This window comes from Dipodomys merriami, unplaced genomic scaffold (assembly GCF_024711535.1).
Source record: "Dipodomys merriami isolate MVZ:Mamm:240054 unplaced genomic scaffold, mDipMer1.0.p SCAF_45, whole genome shotgun sequence".
Taxonomy (NCBI): Eukaryota; Metazoa; Chordata; class Mammalia; order Rodentia; family Heteromyidae; genus Dipodomys; species Dipodomys merriami.
Window position 1 is genome coordinate 2,503,717 of NW_027206013.1, and position 19,444 is coordinate 2,523,160.

The 19,444-nt window shown below is 47.8% G+C and overlaps 1 protein-coding gene across 6 annotated transcripts in view; it reads right to left on the bottom strand.

The window, feature by feature from the left end:
- Nucleotides 1-19,353, bottom strand: part of Dgcr2 (DiGeorge syndrome critical region gene 2) — an 80,389-nt gene extending 61,036 nt beyond the window's left edge. The window contains exons 1-4 of one of the 6 annotated variants that reach the window (XM_069994321.1): nucleotides 19,273-19,353; nucleotides 18,513-18,581; nucleotides 18,063-18,124; nucleotides 16,893-17,307 (exon numbers count right to left, since the gene is read on the bottom strand). In XM_069994321.1, coding sequence (XP_069850422.1) covers nucleotides 16,893-16,971 — 79 coding nt within the window. In that variant the 5' untranslated portion in view covers nucleotides 16,972-17,307; nucleotides 18,063-18,124; nucleotides 18,513-18,581; nucleotides 19,273-19,353. Of the gene's footprint in view, nucleotides 1-16,892; nucleotides 17,308-17,555; nucleotides 18,412-18,512; nucleotides 18,582-19,272 lie in introns of those variants that run through there. The other 5 variants (XM_069994320.1, XM_069994322.1, XM_069994326.1 and 2 more) reach the window with 5 other exon arrangements.
- Between the last annotated feature and the right edge of the window lie 91 nt (nucleotides 19,354-19,444).

The following is a 19,444-nucleotide window of genomic DNA, read 5'->3' on the forward strand; positions in this document are numbered from 1 at the left end:
TGTGTGTGTGTGTGTGTCTGTGTGTGTCTGTGTGTGCGCGCACACACACGCTCACATGCTGATACAGGGGCTTGAACTCAGGGCCTTGTGCTCTCTCTCAGCTTTATTCCTTATTGCTAGTACTCTACCAGTTTTGAGCCACACTTCCAGTTCCAGCTTTTTGTCTGGTTAATTGGAGTTAGGGACTCTCAATCTTTGTTTGCCTGGGCTGGCTTCAAACTGAGATTCTCAGATCTCAACCTCCTGAGTCACTAGGATTACAAGCCTGAGCCTGCAATGCCCAGCTAGAATCAGATTTTGAATGTTCATTTTATTGTTTTGTTTTGTTTTGTTTTGTTTTGTTTTGTTTGGGTCCGGTCGTGGGGCCTGAACTCTGGGCCTGGGCGCTGTCCCTCAGCTCTTCAGCTCAAGGCTAGCGCTCTACCACTTGAGCCACAGTGCCACTTCCGGCTTTTTTCTTATGTGGTGCTGAGGAATCGAACTCAGGGCCTCAGGCATGCAAGGCAAGCGCTCTACCACTGAGCCACCTTCCCAGCTCCTGAATGTTCATTTTGTGTTTCACTTGGTGTACCAAGTGCTTGGAAAATATCCTAAATCTTAAAGATAAACCTACTTACTCATTCAACGCACCCTACCTTGTACTTCCTAGGGGCCAGCACTATGCAGGTCTTAAATGGGAATGTAGAACAACTAGAACTCTATGCATTGATAATGGGAATGTAAATGGTGTATCACTATGGAAGAGTATGGAGTGTCCTTAAAAAAATTGTACCCAGAGTTCAAGATCCATGACCAACCAAAAACAAAGTTGTACTCTGGCTAGGTGACAGTGGCTCTTGCTTATAATCCTATCTACTCAGGAGGCTCAAGGTTCAAAGCTAGCCCAGGCAGGAAAGTCTCTTATCTCTACTAAACTACCAAAAAGACAAACAGAGCTGTGGCTCAAGTGATAGATGCTAGCCTTGAGCAAAAGAGCTGAAGGACAGTGCCAAGGCCCTGAGTTCAAGCCCCAGGATCAATACACACACACACACACACACACACACACACACACACACACACACACACACACACACACACACACACACACACACACACACACTTACTCTAATGTTTACAGTGGCACTATTTACAACACACACACACACACATACACACACACAAATTTAATGTTTACAGTGGCACTATTTACAATAGCCAAAAGGTAGAAACAACCCAAGTGTTTGTCCTTCGTTGGGTGAATTAGACAAATAAAATGTGGTAAATGTGCAATGAAACAGTACTAAAGCTGGGTGCCAGTTGCTTATACCTATACCTGGAGGATGGAGGTTCCAAGCCAGTCTGGGAAAAAATGTCTATATAGCTCAATCTCCAATTAACCAGCAAAATGTAGGACTAGAAGTGTGGCTCAAGTAGTAGAGGGCCAGCTGTGCGCACTAGATGGGACCCTGAATTCAAGTCCTGGTACCAGCACAAATATACACATATGTATGTGTGTGTGTGTATGTAAATATATATATATACATGATTCATAATATGATTCATAATACAATATGGTTGACACTGACACTTGATGCTATTATGCTTACTGAAAAAAGGCAAATTTAATATGATATATCTGATATATAAGTATGATGTATCAGGTATCTAAAGCACTGGACTCTCAAAAACAGGAAATAGACTGGTGATTATCAAGAGGAAGGAAGAAGAGAGACTGTTGTTCAGTAGGCAGTGTTTTGTTTTTGCAAGATGAAAACTTTCTAAAAGTTTCTGTCATGGTGACATGACAAAACTGTATACTTAAAAATGGTTATGATGATTGGGGCTAGGAAGGTGGCTCAGTGGTAGAGAGCTTGCCTTGCATACATGAGGCCCTGGGTTTGATTCCTCAGCACCACATAAGCAAAAAGAAAAAAGCCGGAAGTTGCGCTGTGGCTCAAGTGGTAGAGCACTAGCCTTGAGCTGAAGAGCTAAGGGACAGCGCCCAGGCCCAGAGTTCAGGCCCCACAACCGGACCCGCCCCCCCAAAAAAATGGTTATGATGAAGCTGGGCACTCGGTGGCTCACACCTATAATCCTACTCAGGAGGCTGAGATCTGAGGATTGTGATTCAAAGCCAGCCCGGGCAGAAAAGTCCATGAGACTCTTATCTCCAATAAACCACGCAGAAAACCTAAAGTGGAGCTGTGGCTCAAGTAGTAGAGTACCAGCCTTGAGCTGAAGAGCACCCAGGCCCAGAGTTCAAGCCCCACAACCAACCAAAAAAAAAAAAAAGACAAAAACAAAATCTTACTTCCTTTGAGATGGGTATCAGCCCAGGCTGACCTTATAACAAAATTCATCCACCTACTTATCTACCCACCCACATCTCTCCTTCCCTCCCTATTCTCTGACTCCTTGTATATGCTAGACTAGTACTCTACTATTGAGCCCTACATAAAGGTAATAATAAAACTAAGTAAGGAAAAACTGGTTCAGGAAAGCTGGAACTCAGTAGTGGAAGGCAGCTTTGTCCCAGCTCCTCCCTTATCCTAGATCTAAATACCAGTGCATACATGAATCATTACAGGGAGTTCACTCCCAAAAGCACACATACCACTCTGGGCTCTCTCTAATGGTTGTTCAAAGGTAACATGGCCTGAAAGCTTCACTTCACACACTTATTTGGAAACTGAAACTGAGTTCAAGGGTTTGGAGGTGTAGCTCAGTTGGTGGAGTGCTAGCCAATGAGCAAAACCATCAGGTACAGAGTTTGAGCCCTGTTCTCATCCCAGAAGGAAAGAAAGAAAGGAAAGGAAACGAAAAAGAAAAATATACTGAACGCAAGATTCATTGTACAAAAAAATTCTATCATAAAAGGGAAGTTATACTTTAGGGTTACCTCAGCTACTTATTATATTTAGCAAGAGTGCAGGAAAGAGGTATGTTTAGCTCCTGGAAGGTCAAATACAGGGCTTGCTGACAGGTATGCTGACAAGATGCAGAAATGAGAAGGAAAAAGGTGAGATTGAGGAGCTACCATTGGGGCTCTGGTAGCCAAGGCTAGAGTAAGAAGGTGATAAGAGTAGGGGGGTGGAGAGTTGGAGAACGGAGGAGGTTCAAGGCAAGATGACTGTCCACTTAGCTCTGCAGTCACACAGTACTAAATGATTTTGGAATTATGGTTGGTTCAGGAGGTAAAATCAGTGTTCTTTTTCTCCTTTTGCTTAAAAGCTAAGATATGGGGGCTGGGAAGGTGGCTCAATGGTAGAGCGCTTGCCTTGCATGCCTGAGGCCCTGGGTTCGATGCCTCAGCACCACATAAGCAAAAAGAAAAAAGCTGGAAGTGGCTCTGTGGCTCAAGTGGTAGAGCACTAGCCTTGAGCTGAAGAGCTGAGGGACAGCGCCCAGGCCCAGAGTTCAGGTCCCACGACCGGACCCAAAAAAAAAACAAAAAAACAAAAACAAAAAACATGGTTGTCAAGTAACTGTGCACAACTACACACAAACTTCCGAGCTAGGCTGGACTCCCTGCTTATAGCTAGTGCTCCCACGCTGCAACACACACTGGATGGTGATGGTCAGGAAATAAATATTAATAGATGGAGTCTAATGTTAACAAGCCAACTAGCTCAGAGACTGTCAGCAGCTGAATCCAAACATCTAAGCCGTGGGGCGGAGGAGGGGGAGGTGCAAATCTAGGCTAACCAGGCCTCAGGATGCTTAGAAATACAAAATAGTAGCTGGATGCTGGTGGCTCACACCTGTAATCCTAGCTAATTAGGAGGCTGAAATCTGAGGATTGTGGTTCAAAGCCAGCCTGGGCAGGAAAATCCATGAGACTCTTACCTACAATTAATCACCAGAAAATTACAAATAGTGCTGTGGCTCAAAGTAGTAGAGTGCTGGCTTTGAGCAAAAGAGCTCAGGGATAGCACTCAAGCTCATGACTAACACACTTGATCCCAGATCTCCACATCCCACTTAGGATTTGCTGGAGGTATGGCTCAGAGGTAAAAGCATCTACTTAGCTAGTATGAGGCCCACAGCCCAAACCCCAGTACTGCTATAAACAAAACAACAGCAGCAAGACCATAATAATTTATTCCTACCCAGTAACTAGGATTATAGATTTGTGTTAGTGTGCCTAGTGGATTCGCATTGTGTGCGTGCATGTGTGTGTGTGTGTGCATGTGTGTGTGCGTGTGTGTGTGCGTGTGTGTGTGTGTGTGTAGTGGATTCACATTGTGTGCGTGCATGCGTGTGTGTGTGTGTGTGTGTGTGTGTGTATGTTTGTCAGTCCTGCGAGCTGTCTGTGAGCTTTTTTTGCTCAAGGCTAATGCTCTACCATTGGAACCACAGCTCTACTCTGGTCTTTTTTTCCTTTGGTAGTTAATTGGAGATAAGAGTCTCACAGACTTTTCTGCATAGGCTGGCTTTCAACCAGTCCTCAGATCTCAGCCTCCTGAGTAACTAGGATTACAGGCATGAGTCTCTGGTGCCTGACTCACACATTGTTTTTTATAAATGTGTCAAACTGGTTACTGTCATTATTGTTTTTTTGTAGGTTGTGGGGCTTAAACACAGGGCCTGTGCCCTGTTATTGAGCTCTTTTATGCTCAAGGTTAGCATTCTACCACTTTGAGCAACAGCATCACTTCTGGTTATCTGGTGGTTAACTGTGATCCTCAGATCTCAGCCTGCTGAGTAGCTAGGATAACAGGCATGAGCCACCAGCACTCAGCTCTGTCATTCCTTTTTAGGCTTATGATTGGTTTAGCAAGTACAATTCCTTAAGGATGGCTTCTGTGTCTTTCTGACATGATGTCATCCCTTTGAACGTCCTTATTACTAGGCTTCTCTCAGTTTTCCTGCCCCAGCCTAGATTGTGGGGCATTTTCCCATGGAGCACTGGGCACTGATTCCTTTTTGTATGAGATAGTATTTGGCCTGGTTGTTGCTACTAGAAAGTTGCTGCACTGAAAGTGCATATGTAGGGGCTAGGAAGGTGGTTCCGTGGTAGAGTGCTTGCCTCGCATGCATGAGGCCCTGGGTTCAATTCCTTGGCACCACATAAGGAGAAAAAGCTGAAAGTGGTGCTGTGGCTCAAGTGGTAGAGTACTAGTCTTGAGCTGAAGAGCTAAGGGACAGTGCCCAGGCCCAGAGTTCAGGCCCCACGACCTGGGGGGAAAAAAAGTGCATATGTATATGCACACAGAGACACAGCACACATGTAAATGTGATAAACTTCTAAGGCAAGCTCCTCAGGGAATAATTCTTCTGGGGCAGAGAAGAAGGGGGACAGGGATTGTCAGAGTCAGCATACCCTGACCTCAGCCCAATCCTGTCCAATATGCAGCAGAGTCCACTGAGGGAGCAGACAATAAGCTACGTTGATGGCTGTTAGCCAGAGAACAGTACAAGTCAGTCTACAGGGAGAACCAGAAGGGACGAGGACATGAGCATGTACTAAGGCTGATAACCAGTCCAGGGTAACAGACAACAGCTTCTGTAGGCTAAGAAGGGAGAAAAGGCCAAGAGTATGTGTATGTAGCCCTAACACCCAGCCAGCACTCAATTGTGATCTGAAACATGAGCTAACCAGTAGAAGCTAGCCAAAACCTCATGAGGGGCAGTGCTGTTCCTAAACAGAGATGCCAGGCAAGTTGAGCATAGAAGTCCAATTATCCTATCAGCTTCTCAGCTCCATCCCCTGGAGTCCCACTCATCCCTACTGGAGCTGCTCAGTTTTAGGGAGGACCCACATTGGCAAGAGCCTTTGCCCTTCTTATCTCTCAGTCCAGCAGACAGCAAAAGAGAAATCTTTACCGTGAAGCTCAGGCCAGCTCCTACACCCCTTACATTTTTGCAGGATGGCCACGAGGGCCTCATTCTCCTCATCACCTCGAACCAGGCAAGCTGTAAAGGAGCTATTACTCTTTTTTTTTGCCAGTCCTGGGGCTTGAACTCAGGGTCCGGGCACTGTCCCTGAGTTGCTTTTTGTTTTTTTTGGTCAGTCGTGAGGCTTGAACTCTGGCTTGGGTACTGTTCCTGTGCTCTTCAGTTCAAGGTGAGTGCTCTACCACTTGAGCCACAGCACCAATTCCGGTTTTCTAGTGCTTATTGGAGATAAGAGTCTCACAGACTTTTCCTGAGTAGCTAGAATTACAGGAGTGAGCCATCAGTGCCCAGTTCCCTAAGCTTCTTTTGCTTAAGCCTACCACTTGAGCCACAGCACCACTTTTGGCTTTTTCTATTTGAGGAATGGAACCCAGGGCTTCATGCATGCTAGGCAAGCAATCTACCACTAAGCCACATTCCCAGTCCTGAGCTATTACTCTTTATGTCAAAATATAAATAGTCTCCGGAGGCTGAGATCTAAAGATCACAGTTTAAAGCCAGCCAGGGTAGGAAAGTCCATGAGGCTCTTATCTCCAATTAACCACCAGAAAACTGGAAGTGATGCTATGGCTCAAGGTGGTAAAGCACTAGCCTTGAGCAACAAGAGCTTAGGGACAGTGCCCAGGTCCTGAGTTCAAGCCCCATGACTGCGGAAAAAAAAAAAGAAATATACACACACATTTTTTATAACTATATATACGTACTATATATATAGTCATTTGTACATTTGTTCAGTAAACTGGTTTTTCTTTTTTGTGCAATCCTGGGGCTTGAACTCATGGACTGGGCATTGTCCCTGAGATTGTTTTTTTTGTTGTTGTTGCTTTTTTTTGTTTTTCTTTGCTCAAGGCTAGTGCTCAACCACTTAGAGCCACAGCTCCTCTTCTGGCTTTTTTGATTAATTGGAGATAAGAGTATCACAGACTTTTCTGTCCTGGCTAGCTTCAAATGGGGATCCTCAGACCTTAGCCTCCAGAGCAGCTAGGATTACAGGAATGAGCCACCAGCACCAAGATCAGTAAACTGATTCTGATTGCCTGCTTTGTGCCTAACCAAGCCCAAGGAATACACTTGAATGTGACAAGGCAAAACTTGTCAACGTTGCCAGGCCCTAGTGGCTCATGCCTGTAATCCTACTTATTCATGAGGATGAGACCTTAGAAGCCAGCCTGGGCAGGAAAGTCCATGAATCTCTTATCTCCAATTAACCACCAGAAACATTGGAAGTGGCTGTGGCTCAAGTGGTAGAACAGTTACCTTGAGCTGAGCTGAGGGACAGTGCCCAGGCCCAGGCCCAGAGTTCAAGCCTCACAACTGAAAAAAAAAAAAAAAAGCTCAGAGACAGTGCCCAGAGCCTGAGTTCAAGCCCCAAGACCACCAAAAACAACAAACAAAAAGAAACTGACAATGTGAATAATCCTAGAAGTATGCAAAGCATAGTGGCTATTTTGGGGACTCTCAGTAAGTCACACAGGTTTGTCTGCTATCATTGTATAGCTATACATTTGCTATGTGGCAGATATGCCTCAAAACCACCACACAGTGCTCTCTGCTACTTCCTAGAGGGAACACTGTCTATATGCATACACCATCTGCACAGATTCAGGGGTACTCTAGTGTCCATCTGTCAGATAACTCCAACACTAACTTGTATGAAATCCTGCTTTATATCAGCTGCTTCTTAGAACTTTCTACTTACCCATTTTAATCCTCATAACATCTTCATGAAGCCCTGTCATGATGTCTACGATTTGGATGAGAAAGAGTGAGGAACAAAATCACAAAAGGGAAGTGTAGGGCAGACTAGACCTCAGGTAGTGTATCTCTAGGGCCCACGCTCTAAACTATCACTTGAATTACCTAATGTTCATCTGGATAAAAAGCCTTGATATAATCCTTTTAAGACAGCTTATGTGAGAAACATGGGCTTTCCTACCTCCTAAGCCCCAGGACATCTGGGCCCACACCCACTGCACTCCAACTGCAGGCCCCCGAGCCTAGGCTTGTTCTTCCCAGGTTTACTACATCTGCACTGACAGTACACATGGCCCAGTAAGGAATGGCAGAACAAGCTGTAACTGCCTTCTATTTTGCCTCCCAAGACAATTGATAAATGACACTGGAAACAAAATCCAACTGTAAACAAAAAGCCTCCAAAAGCACTGGAGGCTCACGCCTGTAATCGTAGCTACACAGGAGGCTGAGATCTGAGTATTGTGATTCAAAGCCAGCTGGGGTGAGACTCTTAACTCCAATTAACCATCAGAAAACCAGAAGTGGCACTGTGGCTCAAGTGGTAGAGCGCTCGCCTTGGGCTAAAGAGCTGAGGGACAGCACCCAGGCCCAGAGTTCAAGCCCCATGACTGACAAAAAAAAAAAAAAAAAAAAAATTTTAAGCCAAAAGGCTTAGGGACAGTGCACTGTCTCCGAGTTCAAGCCTAGGACTGGCACAAAACAAGAACAAACAGCTGTCATGTAATAACCATACCCATAGCACACACAGTACTCTGTGCTCAGCCAACTGCTGGACCCATATGGGTTTTGGGGATTGCTGATCTGCTCTGCAGGCTGGCAAGGAAACCAATGGTCATGAAATCCTTAACATCCAAATATAAAAAACAGGTGATGAGCAAACACTGCAGCAGCAAACCAAGGAAGACATTTAATCAATAAAAGTGTTCTACTATGTCTTAAGGCCGGGGCTGGGAATGTGTCTTAGTGGTAGAGTGCTTGCCTAGCATGCATGAAGCCCTGGGTTCAATTCCTCAGTACCACATACACAGAAAAAGCCAGAAATGGCACTGTGGCTCAAGTGGTAGAGTGCTAGCCTTGAGCAAAAAAGAAGCTCAGGGACAGTGCCCAGGCTCTGAGTTCAAGCTCCAGGACTGGCAAAAACAAAAAACAAAAAAACCCTAGGTTGGGCGCCAGTGGCTGACTCCTGTAATCCTAGCTACGCAGGAGGCTGTGATCTGAGGATAGCAATTCAAAGCCAGCTCAGGCAGGAAAGTCTGTGAGACTCTTATCTGCAATTAACCACCAGAAAACCAGAATTAGCACTGTGGTTCAAAGTGGTACAGCACTAGCCTTGAGCTGAAGAGCTCAAGGACAGCACCCAGGCCCAGAGTTCAAGCCTCACAACCGACAAAAAAAAAATCTAGGATGTGGTGCTGTGGCTCAAGTGGTAGAGTGCTTGTCTTGAGCTGAAGAGCTCAGGGACAGCGCCCAAGACCAGAGTTGAAGCCCCACGACCAACCAAAAAAAAAAAAAAAATCTAGTAAATTGCCATCACTTGTGCCTTATACCTGATCACAATTTGAGGCTGGCCTGGGCAGATAAATCCAAAACTCATCTCTCCAATTAACTAGCAAAAAGCCAGAAATGGAAGTGTGGCTCTATTTTTTTTTTTTCATTTTTGTTCAAGCTAAGCAAGAGTAAGAGGCTCTAAGTTCAAAGCCCCAGTAAGGTTAAGGGGCAAAGAAACAGGATTACTGTTTCCAAAGCTAAATACCAAGGTAGGCAAAGGAATTCTCTGAAGGTCAGATCCAGAAGGGAAAAGTCAACCACTAGATCACTACAATCACTAAGGAAAACCCACATATAACTAGATCACCTCCAACCATTGCTAAGAGGATCCACACAGCTAAAGCCCTCTCACCACTAAGAGAACACACAGCTAGATTACTGGCTAATACTGCCCAAAGAACCAACTTGGGGTTAAATCACATCCCACTACTGCTAAGAGCTAAATCACCTCCCTCCAACAAGAGAACACAGATAGATCACTTCCCGCTGCTAAGATGACCCAAGCAGTTCTAGATCATCTTCCAACACTCATAGGAGGGCACACATACCCTAGAGTAACTTCTACCAGTGCTAATAGGACATAATCATTCAGTACCTTCAGTAAGTACTTAAAATGGTAAGAAGACTATCCATAACTGGGATGAAATATCTATAATTCAGCCTGGCCCAGGAAAGGAGGAGAAAGAAAGCACAGCCCAACAACAGACAACAGCAGCAGTCTTCATTCCTAAGATCCAAACAACCAACTCAAACAATTACCCTAATATGCACTGATGCTTCCTTGAGTATACTTGGGCCGGCCTAAGCTTCACTTACAGGGCCTTCCTGTGCCCTCAAAGTCTTTGTATTTAACATAATACACTGCTTGGCAGAAGCAGGTTTTAGTGAGGACAGGTAGGAGACACCTCCTTCTCTCTGCAATGACTCCTATGATCAGGGGTCAAGGACCATGATATATGGATGCAACTTACTCTTGAAAAACACTATTTCAGGATACTTCTAAGTGCATATATGGTGGGGAGGAGACAAGGCAAAATAATGTATAATGCTAACGAAAGGTGAAACAGTACAGAAGATGCTTTCTGAAATAATTCTAGTATTGAAATTTTTCTATGAGTTTGAAAGTATTTCCAAATAAAAGGTTTCTTTCTTTCTTTTTTTTTTTTTTTTTGGTTTTGGGGCTTGACCTCTGGGCTTGGGTGCTGTCCCTGTGCTCTTCAGCTCAAGGCGAGTGCTGTACCACGTGAGCCACACCACCACTTCCCGTTTTCTAGTGGTTTATTGGAGATAAGAGTCTCTTGGCCTTTCCTGTCCCAGCTGGCTTTGAACTGTGATCCTCAGATCTCAGTCTCCTAAGTAGCTAGGACACAGGCAAGAGCACCGGCACCTGGTAAAGGTTTATTTTGATTTTGTTTTTGTTTTTGCTTGTCGGTCATGGAGCCTGAACTCGAGGCCTGGGCACTGTCCCACAGCTCTTCAGCTCAAGGTTAGCGCTCTACCACTTGAGCCACAGCACCACTTCCAAAGGTTTCTTTTTTTTTTTTTTTTGGTCGGTCATAGGGCTTGAACTCTGGGCCTGGGTGCTGTCTCTCAGCTCTTCAGCTCAAGGCAAGAGCTCTACCACTTGAGCTACAGCGCCACTTCCGGTTTTCTGGTGGTTTATTGGAGGTAGGAGTCTCACGGTCTCTCCTGCCTGGGCTGGCTTTGAACCTTGATCCTCAGATCTCAGCCTCCTGAGTAGCTAGGATTACAGGCGTGAGCCACCAGCACCCGGCCCAAAGGTTTCTTTTTTATTTAAACCAAATTTGGAATTATTTCACTTCTGTTTTTTTAGTCTTTTGGGGGGTGGGGGGGTCCGGTCTTGAGGCCTGAACTCTGGGCCTTGGCGCTGTCCCTCAGCTCTTCAGCTCAAGGCCAGCACTCTACCACTTGAGCCACAGCGCCACTTCTGGCTTTTTTCTTTTTGCTTATGTGGTGCTGAGTAATCCAACCCAGGGCCTCACGCATGCAAGGCAAGCGCTCTACCACTGAGCCACCTTCCCAGCCCCAGGTTTCTTTTTTAAAAAAAGATAATTCACTAGTGAGTGAAGCTGGAATGAGTGTTATATACCACACTCAAAAAAAAAAAAAATGCGCCGGGCGCTGGTGGCTCACGCCTGTAATCCTAGCTACTCAGGAGGCTGAGATCTGAGGATCGTGGTTCAAAGCCAGCCCGGGCAGGAGAGACCGTGAGACTCCTATCTCCAATAAACCACCAGAAAACCGGAAGTGGTGCTGTAGCTCAAGTGGTAGAGCGCTCGCCTTGAGCTGAAGAGCTGAGGGACAACGCCCAGGCCCAGAGTTCAAGCCCCACGACCGACAAAAAAAAAAAAAAAAATGCAACTGAGCCTGGTGCTGGTGGCTCACATCTATAATTCTAGATACTCAGGAGACTCAGATCTGAGGATCATGATTCAAAGACTACCTGGGCAGGAAAATCAGTGAGACTTTTTTTTTTTTTTTTATCATCAGTGAGACTCATCTCCAATTAATAATCCAAAAAGCCACAAGTGGAGCTGTGGCTCTAGTGGTATGCAACACAGCCTTAAGCAAAATAGCTCAGGGACAGTACCTAGGCCCTGAGTTCACACCCCAGGACTGACACTGAAAGAAAAGAAAAAAAAAGGGGGGGGGGGGGTGAGGAGAAGTCATTGGGCTTGAACTCAAGGCCTGAGCACTGTCCCAAAGCTTTATTTTTGCTCAAGATGAGTGCTCTACCACTTTGAGTCACAGTCTCACTTCCAGTTTCCTCGTAGTTAAATAGAAGTAAGAATTTCATAGCTTAAGCCAGGCACCAGTGCCTCACGCCTATAATCCTAGCTACTCAGGAGGCTGAGATCTGAGGATCTCAGTTCAAAGCCAGCCTGGACAGTGAGACTCTTATCTCCAATAAACCAATAGAAAACAAGAAGTGGCACTGTGTCTCAAGCGGTATAGCACTTGCCTTGAGCTGAAGAGCGCAGGGACAGTGAGTGTCCAAGCCCAGAGTTCAAGCCCCACAACCCCCACACACAAACACACACACGCACACACACACACTCACTCTCACACACACACACACACACACACACACACACACACACACACACACACACACACACAGCTTTTCTGGCTGGGCTGACTTTACCCCACAATCCTCAGATCTCAACCTCCTGAGTTGCTAGGATTACAGATATGAGCTACCAGTGCCCAGCTGTTAACCCAAATTTTACAAAGAAAGGACAGTGGGATGCACAGGAAACCATTCAAACCTCAAGAGGCATTCAGTAAGGGCAGTTCAAGCTCAACTGCCTAGCTCTGCCAGAGCTTCTGGCCCTTCTACTTTTCATGACGTGCCAATATGTGCTACTTCACATGAAAAAGAACTGTGGGCTTCAACAGCAAAAGAACCCTAAACTAAGACATCAGCTCACCCAAGCTGTACTGCTCATAGCTGTGTGATCTTAACTCATGTGCCTCTCCAGACTAGCTTTGTTGGCATTATAAGAAAGACAGAAGCCAGTCCTGCTCCTCCCTAGAAGGCCCTGGGGAGCATACACCTCCTAGAGGGTCAGTAGGGACGGACTCCTTCCATTTCAACTTTCCTGAGAAGCAAGTTTCCTCAGCTATGTATAATGGGGTCACCATGGCATAATTTTGTTTCCCAGTTAAAACTAGAAAAACCCAATTCTAGAATAAGCAATTGATTCATTTCCTGCACAGGTGGGAAAAAAAGTCCACTGAGACAAGTCAGTCAGTAGCTCCCCAGAGCAGTCCTTCCCAACTCATTGTCTGTTACTTCACAGGTTCTGATCCATCTTTCTAGCCACTCCCTGAAAAGCTACAACACATCTCACCCATGGTCAACATGACTAACCACAGAAGGAGATATGCTCAGACCACAGTATTCAGAGGGATCTACTTAGAGAACTCCTGAGACCCATTAGGGGACAGAGACTACCTGGGGCTCTACTGCTAAGGGTTAAAATAGCTCAATGCATAATATGAAGTTCTCCTGAGGCCAAAGATAGATAAGATAGAGCAAGAGTGGACAGGGACCCAGACAAGGGTGCATACTGACAGAACTAGCCAGACTCCTAAGATTAAAATCTCTTCTGAGTCACAGCCTTATGAGTGCTCTATATTTCAACTTCTCTATCTGTAAAACAGGGCTAATAAGAGTCTAGCAGGGACCAGTTGAGAACTGATCAATACATAACTTAATGCTCAGGACAGAGTCTGACACATAATACATCCTAATAAACAAGCATCAAATGTACATTAAAAAGAAACTTAGGGCCAGGAGAGGGTGGCTCATGCCTGTAATCCTAGCTACTCTGGAGGCTGAGATCTGAGGATCATGGTTCAAAGCCAGATTGGGCAGGAAAGACTGAGATTCTTACCTCCAATTAACCACCAGAAACCTTGAAAGTAGCTGTGACTCAAGTGGTAGAGAATGCTCGCTTGAGCTGAAAAGCTCAGGGAGAGTGTCCAGGCCCAGAGTTCAAACCCCACAACCGACTAAAAAAAGGAGGAGGAGGAGGAGGACGAGGGGGAAGACAGACGGGGAGGGGGAAGGGCAGGGGGAGGGGCAGGAGGGGTAGGAGGGGGGGCAGGAGGAGGGGGAGGAAGGGTAGGAGGAAGAGGAGAAGGAGGAGAAGGAAAGTTAGGAGGCTGGGAATGTGGCTTAGTGGTAGAGTGCTTGCCTAGCCTGTATGAAGCCCTGGGTTGGATTCCTCAGTACCACATAAACAGAAAAAGCCAGAAGTAGAGCTGTGGCTCAAGTGGTAGAGTGTGAGCCTTGAGCACAAGAAGCTCAAGGACAGTGCCCAGGCCCTGAGTTCAAGCCCCAGGACTGGCAAAAACAAAAACAAAAAGAAACTTAAAGCAGGCACCACTTAAATCAGGCTCAAGTCTATAATCATAGCCACTAAAGAGGCTGAGATAGCTAGTGCCTCCAAAATACTGTTCAAAGTCAGGACCTGACAGATAACATAAAGACCATGACTGGAGAAGCACCAGACAGACTCTAACTGGTACTTTCAGACAAGCACACAAGGATAAGGTCTGGCTAAGAATAATACCTGGGGCTGGGAAGGTGGCTCAGTGGTAGAGTGCTTGCCTTGCATGCATGAGGCCCTGGGTTCGATTCCTCAGCACCACATAAGCAAAAAGAAAAAAGCCGGAAGTGGCGCTGTGGCTCAAGCGGTAGAGCGCTAGCCTTGAGCTGAAGAGCTGAGGGACAGCGCCCAGGCCCAGAGTTCAGGCCCCACGACCGGACCCAAAAAAAAAAAAAAAAAAAAAAAAAAAAGAATAATACCTGCTCTCGCCCAGGAAAGTCAAGGGGCCAGTTAAAGGACCTCACTTTTCACAGGGCAACTGAAGACACTACCAGGAGACTGTTGCAAATATCTGGTCTAGAGAACCAAGACACTTTGTGGCTCATGCCTATAATTCTAGCTACTCAGAAAGCTGAGATCTGAGGATTCCAGTTCAAAGTCAGCCTCGCAGGAAAGTCAGTGAGGCTCATATCTCCAATTAGCCACCAAGAAGCTGGAAGTGGAGCTATGATTTAAGTGGAAGAGCACTAGCCCTGAATGAAAACACTGACAGTGCCCAGGCCCTGAGTTCAAAGCCCCAATATAGTCGCGCGGGCACACACACACACACACACACACACACAGATTACCCCCCCCCACACACACACACACACATTACTTCACCTCCTCTCCAGGAGCCATGCAAATTCCTTGTTCTACTTAGGTACTACATGAGGTCTTCCTTGAAGCTTTCCTCTGTTTACTGTCTCCCATACTCAAGGGTGGGAAAAATATATACAAAGGGGTACATGACTGATCTATACCCAGCTTCCTCTTGGACATTCCCAAAGGGAAGGGTGTCTTCTCTACGTTTGCCCATCCCTAGTGATGGATAGGTAGCAGGATTTCACCTATACTTTCTCAACTGCTTCAGGTCAGGTGGCAGGATATGTGACTAGACTGGCAAGAGAAAGGGAACTAGGGACATTGGTCATCTATGTGATCTAGGCAGGTGATGCTGTACCTAGAACCAGAGGTAGACAGGGACAATGTATAGCTTCATCTGGGAGCCCAGTGACCTCATCTGCAAAATGGGACCCAGAAAACAACAGGATGACATTCTGCCTCTCTACAGGTATATTCATGTTTACAAAAAATCCAATCACTAGAATCCTCAAACCCATTTGCTCTATTTCTAGAGAATCAATACGGCATCCCCATCCACATTATTTTCCTGGTTTCTGGTCCTACCAAAGCCATTTCACAATCTCAACCACTCACTAGTCAGGGAGAATTCAGTTAAGTGAGCAACCAGTTGTATTCAGGGGGCCCCCAGGCAGGAACACTGGAGAGGATGCAGACATTCCATGCAGATGACAAAGGCAGAGCTAAGAGGTGCAATTTAGATGCACTGACCAGGGCACAACAGGAGTGTACATTTGTGCTCCCACATCCAGCCTAGTGTCACTCACAAAAGATAACTATGGGTACCTTCTACCTTCACAAGACCCTTCCTCCATTAAAAAATAGTAAAAACTGGGGCTGGGAAGGTGGCTCAGTGGTAGAGCGCTTGCCTTGCATGCATGAGGCCCTGAGTTCGATTCCTCAGCACTACAAAAGCAAAAAGAAAAAAGCCGGAGGTGGCGCTGTGGCTCAAGTGGTAGAATGCTAGAGTGCTAGCCTTGAGCTGAAGAGCTGAGGGACAGTGCCCAGGCCCAGAGTTCAGGCCCCACGACCAACCAAAAAAGCAAAACACATTTTTACCAGCCCCTAAAAATACAGTGTTCATGGCCCAGTATTTTCCTCCTGTACAAGGAGATCAGTCTTTGGGAATGGTTATGGTTTTTTAGCTCAGTTAAAGGGCATCCAAAATAGACGGAAACAAGGCTGGGAAGGTGGCTCAGTGGCAGAGTGCTTGTCAAAATAGGCCGAAACAAGCCCTCTGCTTCCCCACCAGCAACACACACACACACACACACACACACACACAAACTTTCAAGGGGGAGTTCCAAAAGCATTTAATCACATCACACAGATGAATCACTACAAGTGCCTGGCACCCACAGAAAGATGGATACTCTGGGCACAGAGTGCTTGGTGGACTCCTAGTACATCCTTTGGACCAGGCTCTCTGATCTGAGGACTTCTCGGGTGCAGCACCTTACTGGTGACAACATGCCACCCGGCCATCGCTGTCCAGGACTGAAAGGCTGGCATGAGGCCCCAGGGGGGCGGACGCCTGAGAAACCAGGTGCCTCTGCGAGCCGCTCACAGTCCCCCAGCCCTCCACTCAACCCTGACGGCCGGCAGGCAGGAAGGCGAGCCACAGACGCAGCAAGTGGCCTGGGCTCTCAGAGCAGTCAGCGCCCGGTGGACGCGGGTCCAGAAGCAACGTCCTCGAGGGCAGAGAGGCAGTGAGCGAGATGCTCCGAACCCAGGAGTACGGTCCCTCGCGCTTGGCGGCCAGCAGCAAATCAAAACTGGCCGACCCCATCCCCAGCCAGACGCAGAGCCCGCTGGAGGTCTGGGCTGGGGGAGTCAGGTCCCGGGACGCCCCTGGCCCCGACTCAAGGCCCCACCCCCCGGCCGCCCTCCCTGCCCCGCCCCCGGCCGCGCCCCCGTCCTCCCCATCTCCCCCACCGCGCCACGCACCTGGCCGCAGCGGCTCGGTGACGGTGAGCACGAGCAGGAAGAGCAGCAGGAAGGCACCGCTGTCTGCCTTGGGCACCATTTATCCTCCGTTCATCGTCCCCGAGGCGGCCGCGTAACCCCGCGGGGAGACCGGACCGGGCCGGGCTTAGGGCTTGGGAGCCGGGCCTGGGTCAGGCACGGAGAGACCGCGAGCGAAGGAACCAGCAGAACCGCGGTGACAGTGAGTCGCGGCAAGGTAGGGCCACGGACTTACGCGCACTCTAGGCCCGAAGCCTCGAGCTCCTATTCCGGCTCCGCGCAAGATGGCGGCCGTCCTGTTCGGACCCTCGTCGCCCCGCCTGCGACGCCAGCGGTAGCCAATGAGCGCCGGGCAGGGAGGTGGGGCTTACGTGGCAGGGCCCGGGAGAGGCGAGGCCTAAGGGCGGGACAGCAGAGAGTGGAGACTAAGGGGTGGGACCCGGGGGGGAAGGAGGGACTATAAGCAAGGAAGCGTACCATTGGCTAATAGGAGGGGTGGGGCTACAGGGCGGAGCCTAGGCATAGGGTCCCACGATGCTGGGGGGGGGGGGGGGCGGGACTGAAAGGGCTGCAGCTTCGGGGTGGGCAGAATGCCCCCCACCCCTCCGCCCCACGGTGAGAAACCGAGGTGGTGAAGCACAGGACCTGGAAATGCGAAGGGCTGCAGATCCAGGTCCCATCCACTACCCAAAAGTGTCTCATAAACTGTTCGTTGTTTTTTTTTTCTTTTCCTAAAGCTGAATTGCTATGAAGGAGGGGAAAAAAAGCAGCAGGGCGAAGTCCCCACAGCAAGGGATAGCTGTGGCTTCACCTGCACAGAAAACAAAATGTGTCAAGATGGCTAACGGGACATCATTCAGAGAGATCACAGGGAAGGCCAGATCCTTGAGACTGAAGCAAAGCTGCCCTTCTGTGGAGGTAGAAAGTTCATTGAGAACAGAGCTCCAAATGCTGGCCGTCATGAATAGGGAGGAGAGGGCAGGTGGCAAATCCTCAGCAAGAGGGAGAAACAAATTGTCCAGGGGAAAGACCACCAGCCATGCATATAGGCCTAGCAGTAGATGGTCAGGGCTAGAGAAGATAAAGATGAGAAGTAGAGAAAAGGGGGAAAGAAGGCCAAAGCTGCTGGGGATCCAGCCCAACCTGACTCACCTCCATCTCTTGACTCACTCCTGAGTATTCTCCAGAAGGTCCCAGGTTTCTTACTTGTGACACTTGGAATCATGTGAATGAGGGAGGAACACATGTTCACCATAAGCAGATAAGGCCAAGGTCAATTCCAAAGTTAGGCCAGACCTTTAAGAGCTCCTATACTCCCAGCATTTGACTCAGAACAGGGGCTAGACAAAGGTCCTGTCAAAACAGAGGGGCAGGCCAACCAGAAAAAACAAAGATTTTGTCCAGTGCTGGCACTGAAGCTTGCATTTTCTTTGGAGCATTACCAGAGGCAGCTGTGAGTACTCAGGTCAGGATCCAGTCTCAGCCTTTGGCCCTCCGCCTCCTCTCCCCCCCCCCCCACACACACACAGTGTTCCAGCCCTAAATCTGCCCTGGTAGCCTAACCAGGGATATGGGCTGGGTAGGTATCTATCCCGAACTCACAGCCAAGAACAGAATTCCTGCCAGTCATCTCTCTGTAGAGCCACTGTAAGGAGCAGTTCAGCAAAGGTTCTGATGAGAAAGAACAAAGGGAGGTGACAAGTCCAGCCAAACCATTAGCAAAAGGGCAGAGTCCTGGCTTCCCAAGCTGCAGCAACCACTGGGCAAGCTGCCTCTGTCAATCCTTTATCCTTCTCAACCTCTATGTGCTGCCTATGTAGACAGACTTAAGAGGAGGGCTGGGAAGGTGGCTCAGTGGTAGAGCACTTGCCTTGCATGCCTGAGGCCCTGGGTTGGATTCCTTAGCACTACATAAGCAAAAAGAAAAAAGCCGGAAGTGGCGCTGTGGCTCAAGTGATAGAGCGCTAGCCTTGAGCTGAAGAGCTGAGGGACAGCGCCCAGGCCAAGAGTTCAGGCCCCACGACCGGAACCCCCCCCCCCAAAAAAAAAAAAAGAGGAGAAGGGAAAAGAGATCAGGGACTTCCCTGTCACTATCCCATAAGGTTAACAGCAGCCTGGCTCTTTCCCTCCACCAAAGGTCACTGCTTCTTTGTACACTTCTCCATACTCTCTCCATCAACTTCTTTCCTACATTCTGCTCTCACTTTTGTGAGGATTGTCTTCTGTTTCCTGTTGGAACCCTGACTGATAGGACCCCCAACCCTAGATTCCCTGGATTGATCTATATTGCAGTCATTCACAGCCCTGGCTTCAGGTTAGGAACACTGATAAAAATTTCATGTCCCTCACATCCCCCTTATACCTCAGGGTCAAGCAAGGCAAGCACTAAGCCACTCTGGATCTTCTGTCTGCTCCAGCCCAATGTCAGATCTTCCAGGGTTCTAAGTCCAAGTGGCTTAGGCTAGAGCATCATTCCCCCAGGGCACTCTTCCTTTGTGACTTCACCCATTGAAGTCACCTGGGAGACAGTGTTG